Source organism: Penicillium verrucosum (genome assembly GCF_028828655.1).
Source record: "Penicillium verrucosum strain IBT 35672 chromosome Unknown utg000001l_segment0_segment0, whole genome shotgun sequence".
NCBI lineage: Eukaryota > Fungi > Ascomycota > Eurotiomycetes > Eurotiales > Aspergillaceae > Penicillium > Penicillium verrucosum.
In genome coordinates this window covers 1,777,672-1,802,751 of record NW_026643210.1, presented here as the reverse complement: position 1 = coordinate 1,802,751, position 25,080 = coordinate 1,777,672, and the positions used below count along the sequence as shown (strand labels likewise).

Here is a 25,080-nt window from a genome sequence, read left to right as displayed (position 1 = left end):
CTACCGGGGTCGTCGATCACCGTCTCGGATAGGGCGCATTCCAAAATTTCATGTCCCCTGACAACTTAATTGTTTACGCCTTCTACAATCGCCCAATCGGGAAAGATTGGCGTATATATGCGCCGCTTCTAGGAGCCATATAGCCCCCAATACACTGTCCGCAGTATTTTGGAGGCCGCATGGGTCATGCCCCTGGTTTAATATGGCAAGGATGAAACTGTATAGGCGGGCCTGTTATGAGGCACCACAATCATGCTTGAATGTTCGCCTTTGACCTCGGAACTTCCTCACTATTTGTTGTAATTCCAAAAAAAGGGTGATAACTCCTTCCCATACGGAATCCAGGAGTGAAATACAATAATGCTGATATTTCTCATGCTGAGGATTCATTGTTGGGTAATCACAGCCTTTATGGTAATAAAATACACCAGGACTATTCAATCGAGTTGTTCCGTTGGATGGCGATTGGTAGACTTTTTGGGCAGAGGTGGGATCCACATCTAGTATAACATTGCCCCAAAACGTCGACAGGCTCGACGTAATTCCCAGATTAGCGGAAATTTGGGAACGGGGAGGATCCACGGGTATCGTGGAGGGGCATCCGGCCATAGGCCGGATAGCGCTCTAGCGAAGCGCGCCCGAAGGGGTTAGTACCGGGTACGGTACGGTCACGGCAGTGTACTGCCACCCGTGTACGGGCGGTCAAAGACTGACCGCTCCCAAGAAGGGGAACTCTTGGCATGAGTCTGAAACACCGAGAAAAATTACCCGAAGGAGTAATTCTTGGCACATGGTGCCAGTACCACGTGAGTTCACGTGAAGCGCTAAGTAATAGCGCAATGTATATAGATGTATATCGTCCCCCAGGTAATGGGGGTTGTTAGTTCAAAGAATTGACCCACCATGGAGTACCATGGTGTTCCCTTACCAGGGTCGATAGAAGTGTCGCACGTGCTGGTCCCAGCAACGCAAAGCAAATCCACGACAGCATTTCGTGGACAGTACATAGCGGTCCTCTGGAACGCGGATGACGAAGAGTCTATTGAAGACTTTGAAGCAAGGCTTCAAGTTGGTCTCGCGGGCGGGTACCACAAGGAAAAGTTCAAGTATTTCGGAGCCAGAGTACTGGTCTCTGTTCCTTCCCGTAAGGGAAAACGGGAGTCCTCCCCGCGCCATTGGTGGGCGGTCGTTGTGAGGTTCGAGCATCGCACCAGTCGCAGTGGGCGATGGCTGGAGTTGCCAGGAGTTGGCAACAGGATACGTGTTGGAGCGACGGATATCATTTCGTCGGCGTATGTCCCACACTGGGTGGAAGCACCAAAGGCCCGGCTGGGCGTTAATTTACTACGATCGTGGATAGACAGCTGGCAGTGCTGGATCTCTACTCAAGCCTCTGGTCAAGAGTTTGTCTTTGGAGACAAGTTGGACACACAGTTGAGCGTGCGTTCTCGCAAGACGGTTTCTGACGTTTCAGTAACTGGAGATTCATTTGAATCTGACGTGGAGATGGGATCTCCTCAAGTGGTGATTCCGGTGGCGAGTGCACCGGCACCTACGGATGAAGCGCATGATCGTATATTACGGCACAAGATTGATGTTCTTGAGGAACAGGTACGCTCTTTTAGTGGGAAACTCTCTACACTAGAAGCAAGATTGAATCTCTTGGAGCGAGGTACGCTACAAAACACGTGATTTGACATAGCTGGACATACCACTGACATAGCATGACATAGCATGGCATAGCTGGACATAGCTGGATATAGCACGCGGAGTGCGAAAACCGAGTTTGTTGTGGAGTGGTCAATTGAGAGGGAGTGGTGAATTGAGAGGGAGTGGTGAATTGAGAGGGAGTGGTGAATTGAGAGGGAGTGGTGAATTGAGAGGGAGTGGTGAATTGAGAGGGAGTGGTGAATTGAGAGGGAGTGGTGAATTCAAAGGAAATGGTGAATTAGAGATTGGTGAATTGAGAGATAGCTACCGATTTTTAACTAGATTTCTTCAGCTGAGTCATCTCACATCTCAAAATCCCCAGAAATAGTGTTCCTTGTCAAAGTGCAGGGTTGCATACATGGATTTACATGGTATTATACCATAGAAGATTATGTAATCATAGCTTAGTCATAAACCGCACAGAAACAGCAGTTTCTATTATGTAGAAAATGCAGAGTTCTCCATATCAGCCCTAAGGTACATATATTTCAATACGTTAGATTTCTATCAGTTATAAGCCCGGCTTTGTTCTATTAATCAATTCAAAGATCAACCCTACTTCTAATCGATACTAAGGTAATTTACCTAGCGACGAAGTAACCCCTAAATCGAAGAAAAATCGGAAATCTATCTAAATTATAGCCGATTATCTCTCCGCGGGTCTATCCTCCCGTATTATCCTTAAGGACACCGAAACTTAGGATATATAGATCGCTAATATCGAATCGATTATAGTATAATTTGACGTTTAAGAGCTATATAATCCTAGTAAGGAAAAAGAACCGGAGATATAGAAAGCTCCGGTAGAGATTATATCGATTAAAGAAGCGGAAAAGAAGTATAGCGATAAATAGATCGATACTTATAAAGTGATTTAATCGAACTAGTCGATAAAGAATATACTTTATACCTAGGAAAAGAAGGGGTTAAGTATAATTATAATAGTAATCCGGAATAATGTTTACGTAAACTTTTAGCCGTTTATTATAAACTATAAAACTCTATATAGTCTACTCCGAAACCTTCGAGAAAGGTTCGCCTCGGAGTATAATCCGACCTATTCTACTAGGCTCCGTTAATAATAGAGAAGCCTAGATAAAGAGTTAGATAAGAATATAAATATCGATAAATAGCTATTAAACTAGGAGATAGTCTAATTAAACTATAAAAAAGTAGGAATATTAGAAGTAAATAATACTTCGACTTAGTTCCTTAATACTATCTTAGTAATATTACCTAGATTCTACGAGATATAGACTCTAAGACTATAAGATAAAGAAGATATCGGATTTACTAAGCTTCTTAACCGGTATCGAGTATACTAGAAGATTACCTATAGTAAGCTAGTTACTAATTAATAGGATATCTCTAAAGCTACTTTTTCGACTTAGTAAGGCTATAAAGAAGTAAAACTAGCTAAGATAAAGTTAGTTAATATAAAGTTAGCTAGAGAAGAACTACTATTTAAATTAAAGCTATATCTATATAAATAGAACTATAGACGATATCTAGCTTAGAAGTATTAGGATATCTTTAATAAGGATAAACCCTCTAGATATACTAGAAATAAGGAAGCTAAGTAGAAATAGGAGAAAGCTATAAAGGCTAACCCTATTTAGAAAGCCTAGATTAATAAAAGGCGTTAAGAGAACCTATAAAGGAAGGTAGTATAGTAAGCAAATACTATCCTTAATAACGAAGATAATTTATTATATAGGTTCTTCTCTATATAAGCTACTAAGCTATAGACCGGCGTACTAAAGGTAGGTAAGCCTTAGGTAAGTAAGCCCTAGATAAGTAAGCCGGCGGCTAGTAAGTAAGCTATTCTAACCTCTACTAATATTATATCTACCCGAATTTAGGATACTAAGATCGAACCGATCGGAAAGCGATAGGTAGTTAATACTAGCGTATAGATATATATCTATAATAATTAGGAGTTATTTAAAACTTTCGAAGATATATAGAGTAGTATTAGGGTAGGAGATACGGAAATAAGTATCGATAAGGTAGGCACTATAATAATCTATAATATTAGTATAATCGATAGTAATAAAGTAGTTAAAATAAAGCTATATAATACTAAGTACTCGCCTAATTTCTATAGTAATCTAATATCTAATAGATTAATAATAAAAGTAGGGCTAGTAATAAACTTTAGAAAGAACTATATTAAGATAACTATTAAAAAACCGGTATATAGAGTATATTAGGACTAAAAGTTAATATAGTTAATATAACTAAAGGGCTTCTAGAGCCTTAAGATATTAAAGGATATAGCTCTTATTATAAAGAAATTAATAAGTAAGCTAAAGTTAGAAGCTTTAATTTAAACTTAGTATAGGTATTTAGGCTATATTAGTTAGTAACGTCTTACTAAGCTAGTAGAGATAATTAAGGGGATTACTATTAAAAGCAATCTTAGTAAGGAGTAGGTATATAAAGCTTATTAATTAGTAGATACCCTAAAGTAGATCTCCCGCCGGAAGATAGGAGAGATATATAATATCTTTAAAAGGGTCTATTTCGACCTAATATAGAATTAAATAGCTTATAATAGGTATATTTAGTTAATATATTTTTATCTTAATAGTATTAGATATTATTTTGTCTTTACCTATACTAAGAAGAATAATTACTAGATTATTATTAGGAAGTTCTTAGTATTAATTAAGAACTAGCTAAAGATCGAGATTAGGATATTCTACTATAATAATAAGCGGAGTACGGGTCTCGAGGTTAAAGTAATAATAAAAGCTAAGGAATATATAATTAAGTATTCGCTAGCTAGCTTACCGGAGATAAATAGTCCTACCGAGAGATCTAGGGGGATAGTAGTAAGAACTACTAGAGTTCTAATTAATAATATAGATCTCCCTAAGAACCTATAGCTAGAGGTAATATATATAGTAATATATATCCTTAATAGGACTCCGATAAAGATTAGAGATTAATAGATTATACCTTAGAAAGAACTAATAAAGTATACCGTACTAGATAGTATCTATTACTAAGAAATCAACCTTTTAAATATAAGGTTATATAGCTATCTAATATACTTAAGGATTATTAAGAGAGTATAATCGGATAAGATAGTACCTAGAATAGAGATAGGATATCTTATAAGATATATCTCTAAGAACTTATATAAGATATAGTTCCTCTATAAAAGCTATAATAAAAGGGTAGACGTCGTTAGAGATACCGTTTTCGATAAATTAAAGAAGTATTCGAAATTAATATCGATACCTAAGGAAGAAGATACTATTAGTATTATAATAGATAGACTAGATATATAGCTATAGGTACTTACTAATAATAAAGTATAGGCTAAGATTAGTACCTAGATAGAAATACCTAGATTAATAGCTAGGATAGTACTATATAATAAAACTAAGTATACTAAGTAAGCTAGAGATAATATAATTAATATAGCTATTAATATAGCTAATAATATAGCTAATAATATAATTAATATAGCTAATAATCTAGTTAATAGAAATAATAGAAATAATAATAAAGAAGAGGTTAGGTAAAGAACCCTATTATAGGTTAGAAAGGAAGTAGTTAGATTGCCTACCCTATAATTAATAATTAGACTAAGGGAGTAAATAAAAGAGTAAATAAATCTATAGAGAGGCCTATTAAAAAGCTTTCTAGGAAGCTTCCTAAATATACTATCCTCCCTATTATTATTAAGATTATTAATATTATTATTAAACCCTCCGATTCTATTAAATCTATCGATCCTATCGAATCCGGAGCCCTAAGAAGTATTATCGTTACTAGATCCGATCTCCGTAATCCTATCGATTAAAACTAGGGGGTAGATAGGGATATAGAAGTAAGAAATAATAAAGTAAGTAATAATAAAGTAGAGGTAGAGAGATAGCTATAAAGAAAAATAGTATACTTACCGGTATTATTATCGTCGTCCTACCGAGAACTATCCTATTAAGCGTCCTTCTAAGTATTATTATTATTATCCTAACGAGTACTAAGAGATATATTAGGTAATATAGATATATTAAATATTATTACTAATAGTAGATCTAGGAGACTAAGGACGGATCTAGATTATACTACCTACCTATCTCTTAACCTACTAAGCTTACTTTATACCTTCTCTATAGATATAAGTAAAAGATTCGATAAGAAGCTTTACTAAGATAAACTTCCCCCGCTACTAGAGAACTAGGTATAGATTAAGAAGTACTAGTTTAGAGAAGGATTTATAGTAGTAGTAAGCTTCGAAGTTTAGACGCTTAAAAAAAAAGAAACCTATACTAAAGTGCCTATTCCGAATTAAAGTTAGAGAAGAATCTAGGTACTACCTTTAAAATAAGTCTTTACCTATAAATTTAATATAAATAGATTTCTCGAGAAGTTTAAAGCGAGAATCTACGTTAAAGGTAATCTTTAATAGATATCGATAGAAGAGAAAAGGGTAGCTACCCTAGCTATTAAAATAATAAGAGCAATCTTTACCTTAGTAGTAGTATTCGATCTTAATATAATATAGAGAGACGTAGTTACTATATTCCTAAACTTAATACTCTAAAGTAAGATTTATACTAAATACCTATAAGGATTCGAAGTATAAGGTTAATACTAGCTACTCTATAGAGCTCTCTATAGCTTATAAATATTACTAAGATTATAGTAGTAAGAAGTAATAAGAATACTAGTAAAATTAGGCCTTACCCTAATACCGGAAGATCCGTATATCTTTATTAAGAATAGTATTATCGTCTTCTTCTATATAGATAATATTATCGTTATAAATTATCTAAAGTATACTAAGTAGGTAGCTAAACTAGATAACGATATTAAGAAGTAATAGGAATTATAAGAACTAGAAGTAAACTAGTTCTTAAATATCTATATTATTAGAGATAGAGATTAGATAAAACTCTAGCTATACTAAGATAGCTATATTAAAAGTATAGTAGCTAAGTATAGCTTAATTACTACTAAGAAGATAGGGTCCCTAATAAATATAGGGATAGGGATCGAACCCCTTTTTCTATTCGATAGAGTAGTATTACTAAGTTAGATCTATAATTTCTAGGCTAAGATTAGATCTACTTAGTATACTACTACTATCTCCCGGCTAAATACTATAAAAGCTATAGCTAAATTAGCTAAATTTCTAATAAACCCTAATCCGAAGTATATCGATACTATCGACCGAGTGATTTAATATCTCTATAAAACTAGGTTCTAGGCTATTAAATATAGTATTAGAGAACAATTAGACGAAATAAAAGGTCTCTAGTTTACTATAAAGTTAGTTAAATTTATAAGCGATACTTCGTTTAGAGATAATAAGGATAAGAAGAGTTCGGAAGGTTATATCTATAAGTTATATAATAGTCTAATCGATTAGAAAGTATTAAAATAGAAGATAGTAATAATATCGATAACTAAGGCGGAGCTACTTACTCTAGTAGAAGCCGGAAAAACCGTCTAATAATAGCGTCGAGTCCTTAAAGCACTAGGCTTTTAACTAGATTATCCCTTATCTATTATATACGACAATTAGTAGATAGTCGATCTACTAACGAAGGAAGGATCGACGATATATACGAAGCTACGGTATATAGATATCAATTAATCCTAGATAAAGTAGGAAGTTAGTATAGGTAGAGTCAAAGTAGACTAGGTTCTAACTATAGCGATACCTACAGATAGCCTTACAAAGGCGCTTCTAAGACAGAAGCAGTATCTCTTCCGAGAGATAATTAGGATAAGAGAAATCAGGCATCTGATTTATCTAGAAGAAGTAGAAAAGAAGTAAAGAAATAAAGGATTTAGCAGCTCTGAAAGCCAGAGCTAGGAGGTATGTCAAAGTGTAGGGTTGCATACATGGATTTATATGGTATTATACCATGGAAGATTATATAATCATAGCTTAGTCATAAACCGCACAGAAACAGCAGTTTCTATTATGTAGAAAATGCAGAGTTCTCCATATCAGCCCTGAGGTGCATACATTTCAATACGTCAGATTTCTGTCATTATACATAGTGCTTGGTGGCTTGGTTGAGTGAGCCATCAAATTCCGCATTAATTAATCACTCAAGAAAATAAAATAAAAAAGTTTGGAAGCGGTGGGGGTGGATTTCCTATTGCCGAGGCCGAGTAAAACGATAAATAGAGGTACAACCCTTCCCCAACCCGCTGATAATGCTTCTCACTAAACAGTTGGTTTCTTGTCATGGAACGGTCTATGTACACAGATCATGAACGTCGTGTGATCAGCGAACGAAATAAAAAATACCGAGGGATAGCTCTAATCAACCTGAGCCAGATTGTGCCCCACAATTCTATTTGTCGGGCATTGGATCCAAGGAACGTCGATAGACTATGCGGAGTCTTCAGCAAAGAAGGCTGTCGAAGATTGGATGTTCCTAACCATGTAACTGCTGTCGTATCGAGCCACAGTCTAGATGATGCACTCCAAAAGGCGCGAGTGAGCGCTGCGCAACTGATGAGTGACACATCCGATGGATATCCTCACTTGCAATTTCCCAGTGGGGAAGTAAAATGTCTGCACGGACAGCATCGTTTGAAAGCTGGTGAAGAGTTTTTGGCGGACTGCGATCAGTGGTGGACAGTGAATCTATACCTAGATGGTACGTGTACTCCGTTTTCCCGAAGCCTACCTATTGCCTTCCATTGCCTCAAGCACTCGAAAATCAGCCGGCTTGAGACCGCTGCTAAACTTTAAATCGAGGATTTTTGCAGCAGGTGACACTGAAAACATACAGACATAAGCCCCTCGCTTCAAGCGACGCTTGTTGATGAATACTGCAACGAGAAAACGCCGACTGATGGCGAAATCTACCGTAAGATTCGTCAATATCAACATGAGGCAAATGCTCACTTTGAGAAACGGTGGAAATCCCGTCTTTCACCAAACAAACTGAAGCGTTTCCAGCAGCTTGAATCTCATGACGATGTACGGGCCGCAGTGAATTCTCTGTTGGCACTTCCAGCTCTACTCGAGCATGGAATGAAGATTTGCTCAATCTCCCGTGCTTTGGCCATTGGTTGCGATGAGGTTGGTTTTATGGCGCGGGACTTTTGTTCGAATGGCTAATCAGGGCAGGAATTGGTCATCGGTTTGAATGATCTGTACGAATACTGGTCGTCTTTGGTAAAGCATAAGCGTTCAAAAATGTTGAAAATCGATCCTCGGACAATACAGTCTCTGCAGCTCCTGGCTCCTGGAGTGTCTAACAAAGATAGAAAGCTTGCAAAAGGGCTTGTTCTGAGCGGCGAAGCATTCTCGGCATTCACTTCGGCTGAGCGTACCTCGATTTGGAAATTAATGAAATCAAGGAAACGCATAATTCCATCACTCTACACTTTTTTCCGGAATGTGTGGTATCTGGAGTCTTGCGCAAATTGCTTGAAGCGAATTGTCTCACTGAACAAAAAACAACCGACTATCAAACGTGCAGTGCGAAATGCTTTTTCGAAACCACACTCTGAAGGCGGCGACTGCTTGATTCAGGTTTCCGAAACAAAGTTTCGGCCATACAAAGGTCACGAGACCGACCGTGCGGAGCTCGCTTATCGGCAACTCTGGCTGTATGCTATGCGCCATTATCTGAAAATGGCCAAGGAACCTGAAAACCAGGATGATGTGGTGAAAGCTTGGGAGAAAGCAGATCCTAGAATCCTCTACGACCTGGCAGTTCTGGCTCGGAGACTGGGGTTTCGATCTGACCGAATCAAAAGTCTGCTGAAGCAGTCCCCGGATCGACAAATCGCACGCGAGGCGCTTTTGAAGGCGCGAGATCACGAGCAATACAAATATGACAATGATGTCTTTGATTCACTCGTGGATCGCGTAGCTGAGTGCTTTCAACAGGCTTCTCCACTGAACTGTGACCCTGAGAGGGGGCTTACTGATGGTAGAGAAATTCAAATCAGACATCAATGCGGTTACCCTCAAGTCAAGGCTCAAAGGCAAGATCGTTGGTTTCTTTTTATTGACCAGCTCCATACCGCATGGCCATCGACCACCAAAAAGGTCTCCACTTTATTTGTTAGACAGTGTGTGTATTATACATTCTTCAACCGGTTACCATTCACTTCACCAAGTGTCACGGATCGGCATCCTATGTCGCCACTTTTCGTCGCCGAGGAGGGCTCTGAAAGGATATCACAATTTAGCAAAGAGGAGGTGCCTTCAAGGAAAGTATATCGGAAGACAAGGGAACCAGAAAAGCGCAGAAAAGAAAAAGGTTATGGCCGGCATCGAGAAGAGAGAAGGAGACATGAACGACGGGAAAAGAAGCGGACGCGAGAACATAAGAAGGGGAGGAAGCAGAGCCATGGGCATAGGCGCGAAAACCACCAATCCCCTCGCTCGCGTTATCCACAGTTAGAATGGCACGCGTCGGCCAATTCTCCAAAAAGGATTTACAGCATACGCGACCATTCAAATGAGACGCATCCGTCGTCCACATCAGGAGAAGAGGAAGGGTACCGAATCGATTTCGGTGAGCATTTGCAACAAAGCTCGGAACTTGGTACAGATGACGACACGGAGATGCCGCACGAACCGGACATTGAGTGTGCCGGGGACCCGACTCATGAATCCCAAGCCGACAACTCACTGATGCCTGGCCAAATTGCGCGTGAGCAGATGCAGGATACACAAAGCCAGAGCTTAGCGACAATTATTGCCGAGCAAGACATTCCGGGTGAGCATTCGTGGGAATCGACCTACCAACGCGAGGAAGAAATGGCAACAAACGAGGTGTTGGAGGATGCAGTTGTGGAGAACACCGGGGAACTGGAGTCTGCAGAATTGGCAACTCAACAAGCCGTTGCTCTCCCGGGGCATGGGCCATCCAGGAGAGACAGTAAACGTTCACGGTGGCGAGATGATGCCAAATATAGACCATATGATGTGGCGCAGCGGAGGAAGCGAGAAAGGCCTTCTGTTTCTGAGCAACCACAGGATGCATTAGAAAGACAGATCGGCGAGCTATTGCAGCCAAGCGAGATGTCCAGCCCGGGGCATCCAACCAGGCCAGTGACCCAAATCGACTTTTCAGAGATGCCTCCTGAGCCGCCACAAGTCAATGAAGGCCAGGAATCCGATCTAGCGGATAGAGAATACCAAAAAGCATATACGGAACACCAGTCGCCTTGGGATACAACCGTTACAACCTCCGCGGGGATTTTTGACCCCGGGAGAGGCAAAAGTCAGGAATTTTCGGATTCTATGGGGAATGGAGCCACCCCATCAACGCACGACGACGAGCCAAGCACTTTCCAAACAACAATTGAGAATAACGTGGCAAACCAAGCAGAGCCAGTAGTGGATGACGGGACCAATTTATCAGAAAATTTGACGAGTACACTGGCACGTTCCAAATATACCACAGAGGACTTGTCGCAACCTTCTATACAGTTCAGACTGCAATCAAGACGAGACGGTGTCGTTTTTGCGCAGCCAACATCTGAGCAGCCGTCTGTGGACGACGTTCTAGAGAGGATATCGCCCGAAACTCAGGCTACCTCAGGTAGGGCCCGGGCGGAAGAGGGCCACGAGAAACCCACAGCTCTCACGTCAACAACGGTGAACGATCAACCGATCGAAACACAGCAAGAACAGCCGTCTATATCCCAGGATGCTTTCGCATCTCACCATAATAGTAGCGATGGAGAGAGAGGGCGATCTAACACGCCATCAGCGCTTCATGCCCCTACACGACATCAGAGCAAAACCCCGAAGCCTCTGGAAATCTCTGGACCATCTGATCATATGAACGTGGATGGGCCGTCAGGTAGGAAGAGAAGGATATTGTTTGGTCACCGTGCCCGGAAGGATGTCCAACGCCCTCGTAACGAGGGGATATCGCGCAGAGCTCAGGCTACCCCAGGTGGGGCACAGGCAGAAGAAGGCCACGATAAATACACAGCTCCCATATCAACAACGGTAAACCATCAGCCGATAGAAACACAGGAATTAAGCCCTGGATCATCCGATGATATGAATGTTGATGGGTCGTCGGGCACACAGAGAAGGCAATCGTTTGGTCACCGCCCCCAGCAGAAGGTCCATCGCCCCAAGAAGGAAATCAAGCAACCAAGAGCCGTCACGCAAATTGACTTTACAAACTGGACCGAAGTTGCTACTTCAGAACGGGAATCCGGAGATCCCGATAAAGTGGATACAATGCGACAGGAATTGTTGGCTCATCCACGTTGGCACGGCAAAAACCAGTCGACTCGGCTAAACGACCTGGATGAGAATGATAGCCAGAATATCGCTGCCTCTCGTCCCAAACAGATTGAAGACGAGACTGTTGATCATGAGTGGCGACGTGAGGAAGACCAAAATGTTCGGATCATTTTCAGGGGAAGAGATGATCAGGGCGGATGGGATTACGTCATTCATCAGATCACGGTCAATCCGTCCAATCCAGTGGCGGTGGAAGCATTCGCCCGGGAGAAAGCGAAGGAGAATGTTCCGGTAACATTCTACGATCAAAACCTTCGCGCAATTCCCCCTGCGCAATGCTTTGATGCAGCTGTCCAGGATGGCACAAACACCATTTTTGTGGCGTATGGTCCCGAATTGGTTCGCAATGAGGAGAACATGAACTCAGTTTCGCGTGCTCTAGCGGAGGGTAGTGACCACTAGCATAGTTCTAATAAGTTATATCTACTCCAATGTACCCAGATCTTGATCGAATGAGGATTCTAGCTGCGTGTTCCCTAGCCTGTCAAGATAGTAAGCCCGCTCGGTCGCCAGTTGACGGCCAAACGGCCCAGCTGGCCCATGAGCCGTGGACCATGAGCCAGTCGGGCCCTTTGGCCGTCAACTGGCGACCCGTGCTCATGGCCACCGGGTCTTGGCCCTTGTCGCTTGTGCCACCGCCCTTTCACCATGTCCATTTGATGTAGGCTTTACGATAGTGGGCAGTCATCTATTACTTACTGGCATTAGATTGTTGGTACTTGGTCACTGGCCAACTTGGATGCTAGACTCCTCCTATTGGGCCTCGATGGCCATGTATCAATGTATGAGAGGCTTTGGCAGCCAGGTGGCCCACTAGGACTTTAGTACCAACTTCAATGTCTATAGAGGCTGTCATGCTATGTCTATTGGATATCCATGTTCAGCGTAGGCTTTCATAGGCTTTTTTATAGCCGTTGTCCGAAAATCGGTTGTTGTGATAATGCAAGTGTACAAGACATACTTAAAGATGGGCCGAAGACTCCCTCGTAGGAATTAGGCCCAAGGCCGTCCTGCTTGATTTGTATAATCTGATAGGTTTCATTTTGAAGGTGTAAGATCCGAGCCCAATACGATTGAGCTTTTACATCTGCAGGCTTTCCCTTGACAGAAATTTGCTTGTCTCATACTTACCACCTGAGCCTCCACGACTCTCAATTTCTCATCAAGTTTGCAGTTTCGCTGCTGCATTGCTTTGATATACTGGGACATGCCGTGAAGCATGGTGTCCTTTCGGTGGCATTCACGTTGAACGATAGTGAATTTGGAATAAATTTGGGCGATGATTGTCTCCAGTGGTGACCTTGCAGGATGCATGTCTAATTTAAGTCCAAACTGAATCCATTTTTTGGGTGAAAGGGTTATTCAGGAAATCGATCTTTGCGAGGACATTTTGGTGCCGTTTAGCCTGGATCGCTCCTGAAGGATCAGGGTGAAATGAATTACTTCCAAACCTGGGACAGATTTTTTTGCCTCTAAATGTTCTCAAAATATTCTAGTTTGTACAGTATCATTTGTTATTGGAGCTTTCATAATCTCTCTGTAGAGGGGAATATATCCCGCAAAGTCATCAGGATAGAATAATCATTACTGAGACCAGAAGGCCGAGCTCCTAGGACATAGACGGTTCAAACTTGGCTGCCGGAACCCTTACTAAGTTTAGAAAACGGAAAAAAGATTTGCAGCTGTTTAGGATCAGCGTAGCTGTCCTTAACTGTAGGAACACCCGAAATAAGCTTATTTTGAAACCTAGTCAAGCAACCTATGATGACCTATTATCCACATTGTTCGCTTGGCACTATGAATTATTGTCGCCAGGGGCCCTATAGACTACAAGAAACGGGGATCACGCTCTAGAGGTAAAGGGAAGGTATAGATACAACCACTTTGCATGGTCTTTTTTTTAACATCGTCCGGAAAGGCCATCATTTGCCAAACCAATATTCTAGGAGTATGATTATCTACCTATCTTACCCCTCGAGTTCTGACGATTTTTGCCAGGAATGACAGAAATCTAACGTATTGAAATGTATGTACCTCAGGGCTGATATGGAGAACTCTGCATTTTCTATATAATAGAAACTACTGTTTCTATGCGGTTTATGACTAAGCTATGATTATATAATCTTCTATAGTATAATACCATGTAAATCCATGTATATAACCCTACACTTTGACACACCCCCTAGCTCTTAAAGCCTACATTTTCCTAGCTTTTAGAGCTGCCAAATCCTTCATTTCTTCACTTCTTTTCCACTTCTTCTGGATAAATCAGATACCTGATTTCTCTTATCCTAATCATCTCTCGGAAGAGATACTGCTTCTATCTTAGAAGCGCCTTTGTAAGGCTATCTATAGGCATCGCTACAATTAGAACCTAGTCTACTTTAACTCTACCTATACTAACTTCCTACTTTATCTAGGATCGATTAATATCTATATACCGTAGCTTTATATATATCGTCGATCCTTCCTTCGTTAGTAGATCGACTATCTACTAATTGTCGTATATAATAGATAAGAGATAATCTAGTTAAAAGCCTAGTATTTTAAGGACTCGACGCTACTATTAGACGGTTTTTCCGGCTTCTACTAGAGTAAGTAGCTCCGCTTTAGTTATTAATATTATTACCGTCTTCTATTTCGATACTTTCTAATCGATTAGACCGCCGTATAACTTATAGATATAACCTTCCGAACTCTTCCTATCCTTATTATCTCTAAACGAAGTATCGCTTATAAATTTAACTAATTTTATAGCAAACTAAAGACCCTTTATTTCGTCTAATTATTCTCTAATACTATATTTAATAGCCTAGAATCTAGTTTTATAGAGATATTAAATCACTCGGTCGATAATATCGATATATTTCGGACTAGGATTTATTAGAAACTTAGCTAGTTTAGCTATAGCTTTTATAGTATCTAGCCGGGAGATAATAGTAGTATACTAAGTAGATCTAATCTTAGCCTAGAAACTATAGATCTAATTTAGTAATATTACTCTATCGAATAGAAGAAGGGGTTCGATCCCCGTCCCTATACTTATTAGGGACCCTACCTTCCTAGTAGTAATTAAGCTATACTTAGCTACTATACTTTTAATATAGCTATCTTAGTATAGCTAGAGTTTTATCTAATCTCTATCTCTAATAATACGGAAATTTAAGAACTAGTTTACTTTTAGTTCTCGTAATTCCTATTACTTCTTAATATTATTATCTAGTTTAGCTACCTACTTAGTATACTTTAGATAATTTATAACGATAATATTATCTATATAAAAGAAGACGATAATATTATTCTTAATAAAGATATATAGATCTTCCGATACTAAGGTAAGGTCTAGTTTTATTAGTATCCTTATTACTTCTTACTACTATAATCTTAGTAATATTTATAAGCTATAAAGAGCTCTATAGAGTAGCTAGTATTAACCTTATACTTTAAATCCTTACGGGTACTTAATATAAACCTTACTTTAAAGCACTAAGTTTAGGAATATAGTAACTACGTCTCTTTATATTATATTAAGATCGAATACTACTATTAAAGTAAAGATTGCTCTCGCTATTTTAATAGCTAAGATAGCTACCCTTTTCTCTTCTATCGATATCTATTAAAGATTACCTCTAACGTAGATTCTTACTTTAAACTTCTTAAGAAATCTATTTATATTAAATTTATAGATAAAGACCTATTTTAAAGGTAGTACCTAGATTCCTCTCTAATTTTAATTCGGAATAGATACTTTAGTATAGGTTTCTTTCTTTTTAAGCGTATAAACTTCGAAGCTTACCGCTACTATAAATCCTTCTCCGAACTAGTACTTCTTAATCTATACCTAGTTCTCTAGTAGCGGGGGAAGTTTATCTCGGTAAAGCTTTTTATCGAATCTTTTACTTATATCTATAGAGAAGGTATAAAATAAGCTTAGTAGATTAAGAAATAGGTAGGTAGTATAATCTAGATCCGTCCTTAGTCTCCTAGATCTACTATTAGTAATAATATTTAATATATCTATATTACCTAATATATCTTTTAGTACTTATTAGGATAATAATAATAATACTTAGAAGGACGCTTAATAGAATAGTTCTTAGTAGGACGACGATAATAGTACTAGTAAGTATACTATTTTTCTTTATAGCTATCTCTTTATCTCTATTTTATTATTACTTACTTTATTATTTTTTACTTCTATATCCCTATCTACCCCCTAGTTTCAATCGATAGGATTACGGAGATCGGATCTAGTAACGATAATACTTCTTAGGGCTCCGGATTCGATAGGATCGATAGATTTAATAGAATCGGAGGGTTTAATAATAATATTAATAATCTTAATAATAATAGGGAGGATAGTATATTTAGGAAGCTTCCTAGAAAGCTTTTTAATAGGCCTCTCTATAGATTTATTTACTCTTTTATTTACTCCCTTAGTCTAATTATTAATTATAGGGTAGGCAATCTAACTACTTCCTTTCTAACCTATAGTAGGGTTCTTTACCTAACCTCTTCTTTATTATTATTTCTATTATTTCTATTAATTAGATTATTAGCTATATTAATTATATTATTAGCTATATTATTAGCTATATTAATAGCTATATTAATTATATTATCTCTAGCTTACTTAGTATACTTAGTTTTATTATATAGTACTATCCTAGCTATTAATCTAGGTATTTCTATCTAGGTACTAATCTTAGCCTATACTTTATTATTAGTAAGTACCTATAGCTATATATCTAGTCTATCTATTATAATACTAATAGTATCTTCTTCCTTAGGTATCGATATTAATTTCGAATACTTCTTTAATTTATCGAAAACGGTATCTCTAACGACGTCTACCCTTTTATTATAACTTTTATAGAGGAACTATATCTTATATAAGTTCTTAGAGATATATCTTATAAGATATCCTATCTCTATTCTAGGTACTATCTTATCCGATTATACTCTCTTAATAATCCTTAAGTATATTAGATAGCTATATAACCTTATATTTAAAAGGTTGATTTCTTAGTAATAGATACTATCTAGTACGGTATACTTTATTAGTTCTTTCTAAGGTATAATCTATTAATCTCTAATCTTTATCGGAGTCCTATTAAGGATATATATTACTATATATATTACCTCTAGCTATAGGTTCTTAGGGAGATCTATATTATTAATTAGAACTCTAGTAGTTCTTACTACTATCCCCCTAGATCTCTCGGTAGGACTATTTATCTCCGGTAAGCTAGCTAGCGAATACTTAATTATATATTCCTTAGCTTTTATTATTACTTTAACCTCGAGACCCGTACTCCGCTTATTATTATAGTAGAATATCCTAATCTCGATCTTTAGCTAGTTCTTAATTAATACTAAGAACTTCCTAATAATAATCTAGTAATTATTCTTCTTAGTATAGGTAAAGACAAAATAATATCTAATACTATTAAGATAAAAATATATTAACTAAATATACCTATTATAAGCTATTTAATTCTATATTAGGTCGAAATAGACCCTTTTAAAGATATTATATATCTCTCCTATCTTCCGGCGGGAGATCTACTTTAGGGTATCTACTAATTAATAAGCTTTATATACCTACTCCTTACTAAGATTGCTTTTAATAGTAATCCCCTTAATTATCTCTACTAGCTTAGTAAGACGTTACTAACTAATATAGCCTAAATACCTATACTAAGTTTAAATTAAAGCTTCTAACTTTAGCTTACTTATTAATTTCTTTATAATAAGAGCTATATCCTTTAATATCTTAAGGCTCTAGAAGCCCTTTAGTTATATTAACTATATTAACTTTTAGTCCTAATATACTCTATATACCGGTTTTTTAATAGTTATCTTAATATAGTTCTTTCTAAAGTTTATTACTAGCCCTACTTTTATTATTAATCTATTAGATATTAGATTACTATAGAAATTAGGCGAGTACTTAGTATTATATAGCTTTATTTTAACTACTTTATTACTATCGATTATACTAATATTATAGATTATTATAGTGCCTACCTCGTCGATACTTATTTCCGTATCTCCTACCCTAATACTACTCTATATATCTTCGAAAGTTTTAAATAACTCCTAATTATTATAGATATATATCTATACGCTAGTATTAACTACCTACCGCTTTCCGATCGGTTCGATCTTAGTATCCTAAATTCGGGTAGATATAATATTAGTAGAGGTTAGAATAGCTTACTTACTAGCCGCCGGCTTACTTATCTAGGGCTTACTTACCTAAGGCTTACCTACCTTTAGTACGCCGGTCTATAGCTTAGTAGCTTATATAGAGAAGAACCTATATAATAAATTATCTTCGTTATTAAGGATAGTATTTGCTTACTATACTACCTTCCTTTATAGGTTCTCTTAACGCCTTTTATTAATCTAGGCTTTCTAAATAGGGTTAGCCTTTATAGCTTTCTCCTATTTCTACTTAGCTTCCTTATTTCTAGTATATCTAGAGGGTTTATCCTTATTAAAGATATCCTAATACTTCTAAGCTAGATATCGTCTATAGTTCTATTTATATAGATATAGCTTTAATTTAAATAGTAGTTCTTCTCTAGCTAACTTTATATTAGCTAACTTTATCTTAGCTAGCTTTACTTCTTCGTAGCCTTACTAAGTCGAAAAAGTAGCTTTAGAGATACCCCGTTAATTAGTAACTAGCTTACTATAGGTAATCTTCTAGTATACTCGATACCGGTTAAGAAGCTTAGTAAATCTAATATCTTCTTTATCTTATAGTCTTAGAGTCTATATCTCGTAGAATCTAGGTAATATTACTAAGATAATATTAAGGAACTAAGTCGAAGTATTATTTACTTCTAATATTCCTACTCTTTTATAGCTTAATTAGACTATCTCCTAGTTTAATAGCTATTTATCGATATTTATATTTTTATTTAACCCTCTATCTAGGCTTCTCTATTATTAACAGAGCCTAGTAGAATAGGTCGGATTATACTCCGAGGCGAACCTTTCTCGAAGGTTTTAGAGTAGACTATATAGAGTTTTATAGTCTATAATAAATAGCTAGAAGTTTACGTAAACGCTATTCCGGATTACTATTATAATTATACTTAACCCCTTCTTTTCCTAGGTATAAAATATATTCTTTATCGACTAGTTCGATTAAATTACTTTATAAGTATCGACCTATTTATCGCTATATTTCTTTTCCGCTTCTTTAATCGATATAATCTCTACCGGAGCTTTCTATATCTCCGGTTCTTTTTCCTTACTAGGATTATATAGCTCCTAAACGTTAAATTGTACTATAATCGATTCGATATTAGCGATCTATATATCCTAAGTTTCGGTGTCCTTAAGGATAACGCGGGAGGATAAACCCGCGGAGAGATAATCGGCTATGATTTAGATAGATTTCCGATTTTTCTTCGATTTAGGGGTTGCTTCGTCGCTAGGTAAATTACCTTAGTATCGATTAGAAGTAGGGTTGATCTTTAAATTGATTAATAGAATAAAGCCGGGCTTATAACTAACAGAAATCTAACGTATTGAAATATATATACCTCAGGGCTGATATAGAGAACTCTGCATTTTCTATATAATAGAAACTGCTGTTTCTGTGCGGTTTATGACTAAGCTATGATTACATAATCTTCCATGGTATAATACCATGTAAATCCATGTATGCAACCCTGCACTTTGACATATAAGACACTTGTACTTATAAACGTTGTAGTTTCCCTAGTTATGATTGACAACGCTTTGAACCCTTGTCCTTTGGAAACGCATCAGTCATGTCAAATGATGTTAGTAATCGACTTACGAGGATTGATTTTACGGGAACTTTGAACGAGCCAGCTCAGTTGGATGGGGCAACACAACAACACCAACCGTTGCAAGATACAAAAAAGGAAACCCATCCTCCGCTTAGTAAGAAAATAAGGAAAGTAATCAAGGGAGGCCCGAAGGCTTTGGGGTTACCTCAAGTAAGTGAGAACGCCCAAGGTTCTCATTCTTGCATCGTGAGGTATGAGTCTCCATGGGATACATATCGGCGAACTATCTCTTGTATAATTGCAGGCAAGGTTATCATTGCCACTCATCATTCCAACCCGTCACGGGTGATTGCCATTAGGGAATATCAAAAGAGAGATGCGGACAAAATGGTTGAGCTGTACAGTCACCTAAGACACGAAAATATATTGTCTGCACGAGAGTGCTTCATGGATGAAAGTTCCATGTTTGCCCTAGTTGACGACTTGCCCCTTACTTTGGAACATCTTGTCGGGTGTCGAACCTTTTACCCGTCTGAATGCGAACTTGCCTCAATGCTTTGGCAGGTATGTCACCTCTTGCACTTCAAAGACAGGATACTTGTTGATGTGTAAGACCCTCAATGGCGCCTGTTACCTTAGTGAGAATGGTTGGGAACATCAGTCAATGATATGTCAATGCATTCTTTTGGGCCTCGATGGTGCGATTAAAATTGGTAAGTTAATTTATTTTGCTGAAATCTCAATACTGAAAGATTTCGCAGCAAACTTGGAGTCCTGTGAGAGAAGGTCACCTAGTCAGACCCAAAGCAAACATATCAAGTCTCTTGCAGGTATTGCCATGGAGCTTATGCAGAAATATATAAAGGATAACGGGATGGTGGGAGTCGATGATTTGGGTCGATGGCCCGTGGATTCAGCTGCCTTTGGCTTTCTCTTGGCAATATCCACTGCAACATCAATGGAAGCCTTGAAGGAGGTAAACGGACCTCCCATTGGATCACAGTTCTTGTACTAATTATTTGCAGCATTCACTCTTCATTAACAAGAACCGGTCCCAGGGCCGACTGGTTCTGCTAGCGAGAACGGTTATGCTTTCTGCGAAGATTTGTTACTCGCACGATACCTGATTTCTCCCCGCAAGCCTAACCCACAACTGTTGTTATTTGCTAGTCTGATCTTGATTACTGATTACTGATTTGAACCTCGTCAAATAACTCTTCCAACACAGCACACTTTTAGACCGCATTGTGAGCAAAGATGAGGCATGTTCACCAATCAACTGGTTTGGTGTCCTTCCCCAACTCGAAAGGAAGCCATATTTGTGCCTGTAACTACAAACTAAGTCATATTATTAAGATCTTTAGACATTGCACTCCCCTTCCAAATATGCACGTTTCAAGTGTTATACTTTCCATCCCTTTTGTGGATTTACAACAGTATATATCAATGCAATTCTACGTAAAGTGCACTAACACGTGAAAGCAAACTTGGACTCATCAAGATCTGCCATGGCCAGCTAGCCGTTCTGTTATTAAGATACCATCCAAGCCCGTTGTTTGAGACCCCTGTGATGCGTTCGCAAACCCCAACACCCCTTCGACGATGCTGTCCCGCGAGGCGGTTCTACTTGACTCTCTCCACTTATTCTGAATCCCTAGGATATGCTATCACTAGCAAGGCTTTGTGTGATGACAAATGAAAGTCTTTCCAAAACCTCGTCAGGCGGGATCTTTCTACCGCTATTGAACTCTCGGGTTTGTTACATTTTGTTTATTTTTCTTTCTCGCATAGTGCCACGTGAGGGTTCTGCGCTGCCACTCTATTTCAATACGAGCTTTAGGTTTTCGCCCGGTGAACTGGGCTTAGGTCTGCATGGCATCGAGTCATTCATTGGGCGCGAGGAACTTGAAATTTTGTTCTTTTTTGTTTTAAAGAAAAGGATTTTGCCCCTCACTTTACCCACTCATGCCCATAGTGATGAAGGGACAGTAAACAGATGCTAAGGGTAGTTTCGTCTTGTCCAGAGGCAGCGAAACTTGGTAGAATTCCACATATTGTTGGTGAATATATCTGCAATATTGAAACGGCTGGGGAGGGCAAATTTAAAAAGTTTTGGCGGGCTAGTGTGCTCTAAGCCCCGACTCGGATGGGGCATCTCTTTTGCTAACTATGTGCATGGAAGTGAATCTATTTCTCTACATTTTCTGAACAGTAGGGCTTCCCATACCCCAGGTAGCTCTATTAACAAAAAACTACTGATTTAGTTCCTGTAAAACCACGAACGCAGCAATCTGCTTGTCATCACTAAAGTAATCCTGTGACGTTAGCAAACACATCAAATGTCCGACTGAGGCTTGAGCTACAGTACAGGATGCTGCAATGGAAGAGAGGCTATAAGATACCACGTGAATGGCTGCACATATTGAAATTCACAAATGCAGAAAATGGCTAGCCAGGCGAGGTTCAATCATCAAAGGTTTGGATCGCAAGAAAGGAGCACCAAGAGAGCTTAACGAGTTCAGCAGGAGCGAGATGATGCCGACTGAAGAAAAGTCAGATGCGTTTAACTCCGGCACATGGGGCAATCTGAGACTACAATAGGCCTGACACTGTTATATCATAGGTTACATACATATATTGTTCAATATAGTGAAATGCAGATTACATATACATACAGCACATGCACAGTTACGGTAGGCTGTATATCACTATGCGAAGGGTACATAGATGTAGATGATTTAAAACACATACTACACACATTGGCTGGATTGGTAAACTAGATTTCATTTCCGTAGATCAAAGTCCAATACAGATTAGTATTGAACGAGAGTATTGCGCAGAGAGCTCCCGAAATATTGACGCTGGGCCCTGGATTAATTCAAAATGAGAAATGGCTTTATCAAACTGGCTGAAAATCTGTTTCATGCAGACATAATTTCCGATCCAAGTTCTTACAAACAACCCCTCTCAACTCGTCTCGCACTTGAGGGGTGGCGGATACTGCGAATCATCAATAAACCATTCATCGGCGAAGAAGAACGAGGCTCACCCAAGACAAGTGTCTTTCCTGGTTCCTCGCTTGTGACTAGAAGTCTCGCAATATGGCTTCTGGACGCCTCCTCCGAAACAATACGTTCATAGTTGGGACTGGTGTTGAACACAGATGCCCTGCCATGGTTCCCGAATGCGTTTATAGGATTCTCAAACGCTAAATAAAACGATATTTTCAAGATCTTGTATCAAGTCAATATACTAGTAACTAAAACAGGGTATTTACTCACATAGCCGTTATCCAAAACATCATCACTAAGAAGTTCATTCAGCAATGGCTGAGCAGCAACAGCAATTTCTATAACCAAGCTTTGTTTAGTTGTGTTTTGATCACAAGAGCGTTCTTCTCACCCTTCGTCTGCACCTTCCACACAAAATGTACGCGACGCACATATGACGTAGAGGTATTATAGCCATAGAAAAGCTTTTTCAGGTATGGAATGATCCCAGCAATTCCAAAATCGGTCGCAATAGCCAGCACACACTCATAATCATCAGTAGACTGGCTAGTACCGTACGGTCCGCTCACGAAGGCAGTGTATGACGCAAAGCCATCAAACGCTGCACAGGCATGAAGACTCATCGTAAGCCCTCGCTGTGATTGCACGAAGAGTTCTAAAACATCCTGTTTCTCTGGAGACCAAGACGTCACCATGAACGGATGGGACTGCGCCCAAGAAAGAAGGCTCACGGTAGGCATCCAGAGGTTCACATATTGGCCTGCTTTTACCTTCATCGGACGGGGCAGGACCACGCGGATCTTGAGTGGCACGCCCGCTTGGCCAAGACTGTTTGGTTCTTGTGTGGCTTTTTCACGTGATTCCTTTTTGTGTTTCTTGCAGGTAATGTATGCGCGTGGGTGAGATCGTGACGGAAAGATCCCATTTCGAAACGTGAAAAAAGCAACATGCACAACTGTTGTAATGGATAGTATCCCGAGCGATATGCAAATATATATCCGTGGCTCAAAGGCAGTGGCCGTTAAATGACGCCAGGTGGAGTAAATAAAAACTCCGGCAAGCAACTGATGTGCTCTGATAAATATCTCGAAAAATCGTCGGCGGATGAAGAGTAAAGAAAGAAGCACAAGACCGGCCATGGACACAGCGCCCTGCGTTGAGTTAGCTTCAATCAGGCATTTTAGTGGGCGTGAGAAATACAAAAAGAGCAAACAAATTGCTTTGATTACTCAACTGCCATTTACGTTTGTGAACCGTCATGGCCAACGTGACGTGGAAGGCAAGGAGAATGCCTGATGTCCAACCAACAACCCGGTGCATTCGTCTGCAAGCTACCAAAGAAAGCCCAATAATATCAGCAAGGAAGCCCAAGTGCGTGGTAGGAATTAACAAAGCCAAATTTATAACTGCCAGCGTCCCCGCTCGATAGCCAGCGATTTCTGCATTGGCAGCATTGAATGATATGAAGAATACATTCAATATAGCATATGCAAAACATAACAAGAAATTAGCTCGACTCCAAGGGCCATAAATCCGGTGGCGGTCCACTAAATAGGGGTAAATCAAATGCTTCGAAAGAAAAAGAGATACGACATCTGCAGATTCAGTAAAGAAGGAGGCTAGGCGAACAAGGACGAGTATTGCGAAAAATCCACCTATGGAAATAGCACAAAACGATAAGAGCTCCATTACCTATCAGGTCTATGGCGTTGGGTCACTCGCTAATGGAGCCCGCCGGCCATCTTATAACGTTTGACTATAGCACGAAGCCTCTTTCTTTTTCTTCAGAGCCAGCAAGTTCAAAGCCACATTAAGTCGTTCCCGGAATCGGCTTGATCAATGCACAGTGAATAACTCTTTTCTTAGGCCCACTGCCAAGACCTTAGTCACCTTTACAACTATTTCCGACTTTGGGGTACCTGACAGAAATCTGACGTATTGAAATGTATGCACCTCAGGGCTGATATGGAGAACTCTGCATTTTCTACATAATAGAAACTGCTGTTTCTGTGCGGTTATGACTAAGCTAGATTACATAATCTGTATGGTATCATCCCATGTATGCAACCTTGCAATTTGACACACCCCCTAGCTCTTAAAGCCTGCATTTTCTTGGCTTTCAGAGCTGCCAAATCCTTCATTTCTTCACTTCTTCTGGATGAATCAGATGCCTGATTTCTCTCATCCCAATCATCTCTCGGAAGAGATGCTGCTTCTGTCTTGGAAGCGCCTTTGTAAGTCCATCTGCAGGCATCGCTGCAGTTAGAACCCTAGTCTATATTGACTCTACCTATACTAACTTCCTACTTCATCT

General features: G+C 39.0%; 6 protein-coding genes across 6 annotated transcripts; 4 read left to right on the top strand and 2 right to left on the bottom strand.

Moving 5' to 3' along the window:
* Positions 1-903: 903 nt before the first annotated feature.
* Positions 904-1,692, top strand: N7516_000648 (uncharacterized protein; the record flags this gene model as incomplete). Its single annotated transcript, XM_057213370.1, has 1 exon — positions 904-1,692. The coding sequence occupies one exon, from the start codon at positions 904-906 to the stop codon at positions 1,690-1,692; it is 789 nt and encodes a 262-aa protein (XP_057075253.1).
* Positions 1,693-7,930: 6,238 nt separating this feature from the next.
* Positions 7,931-12,382, top strand: N7516_000647 (DUF3723 domain-containing protein; the record flags this gene model as incomplete). The annotated part of the gene is made up of 3 exons (XM_057213369.1): positions 7,931-8,348; positions 8,484-8,776; positions 8,825-12,382. 3 exons carry the CDS (start codon positions 7,931-7,933, stop codon positions 12,380-12,382), a joined length of 4,269 nt encoding a protein of 1,422 aa, XP_057075252.1.
* A 29-nt stretch (positions 12,383-12,411) lies between these two features.
* On the top strand, positions 12,412-12,645 carry N7516_000646 (uncharacterized protein; the record flags this gene model as incomplete). Its single annotated transcript, XM_057213368.1, has 1 exon — positions 12,412-12,645. The coding sequence occupies one exon, from the start codon at positions 12,412-12,414 to the stop codon at positions 12,643-12,645; it is 234 nt and encodes a 77-aa protein (XP_057075251.1).
* A 240-nt stretch (positions 12,646-12,885) lies between these two features.
* Positions 12,886-13,294, bottom strand: N7516_000645 (uncharacterized protein; the record flags this gene model as incomplete). Its single annotated transcript, XM_057213367.1, has 2 exons — positions 12,886-13,080; positions 13,112-13,294. 2 exons carry the CDS (start codon positions 13,292-13,294, stop codon positions 12,886-12,888), a joined length of 378 nt encoding a protein of 125 aa, XP_057075250.1.
* Positions 13,295-19,773: 6,479 nt separating this feature from the next.
* Positions 19,774-20,882, top strand: N7516_000644 (uncharacterized protein; the record flags this gene model as incomplete). Its single annotated transcript, XM_057213366.1, has 3 exons — positions 19,774-20,319; positions 20,345-20,731; positions 20,781-20,882. The coding sequence occupies 3 exons, from the start codon at positions 19,774-19,776 to the stop codon at positions 20,880-20,882; spliced, it is 1,035 nt and encodes a 344-aa protein (XP_057075249.1).
* Positions 20,883-22,706: 1,824 nt separating this feature from the next.
* N7516_000643 (ferric reductase family protein) lies at positions 22,707-24,455 on the bottom strand (the record flags this gene model as incomplete). Its single annotated transcript, XM_057213365.1, has 4 exons — positions 22,707-22,988; positions 23,037-23,104; positions 23,158-23,917; positions 23,967-24,455. The coding sequence occupies 4 exons, from the start codon at positions 24,453-24,455 to the stop codon at positions 22,707-22,709; spliced, it is 1,599 nt and encodes a 532-aa protein (XP_057075248.1).
* Between the last annotated feature and the right edge of the window lie 625 nt (positions 24,456-25,080).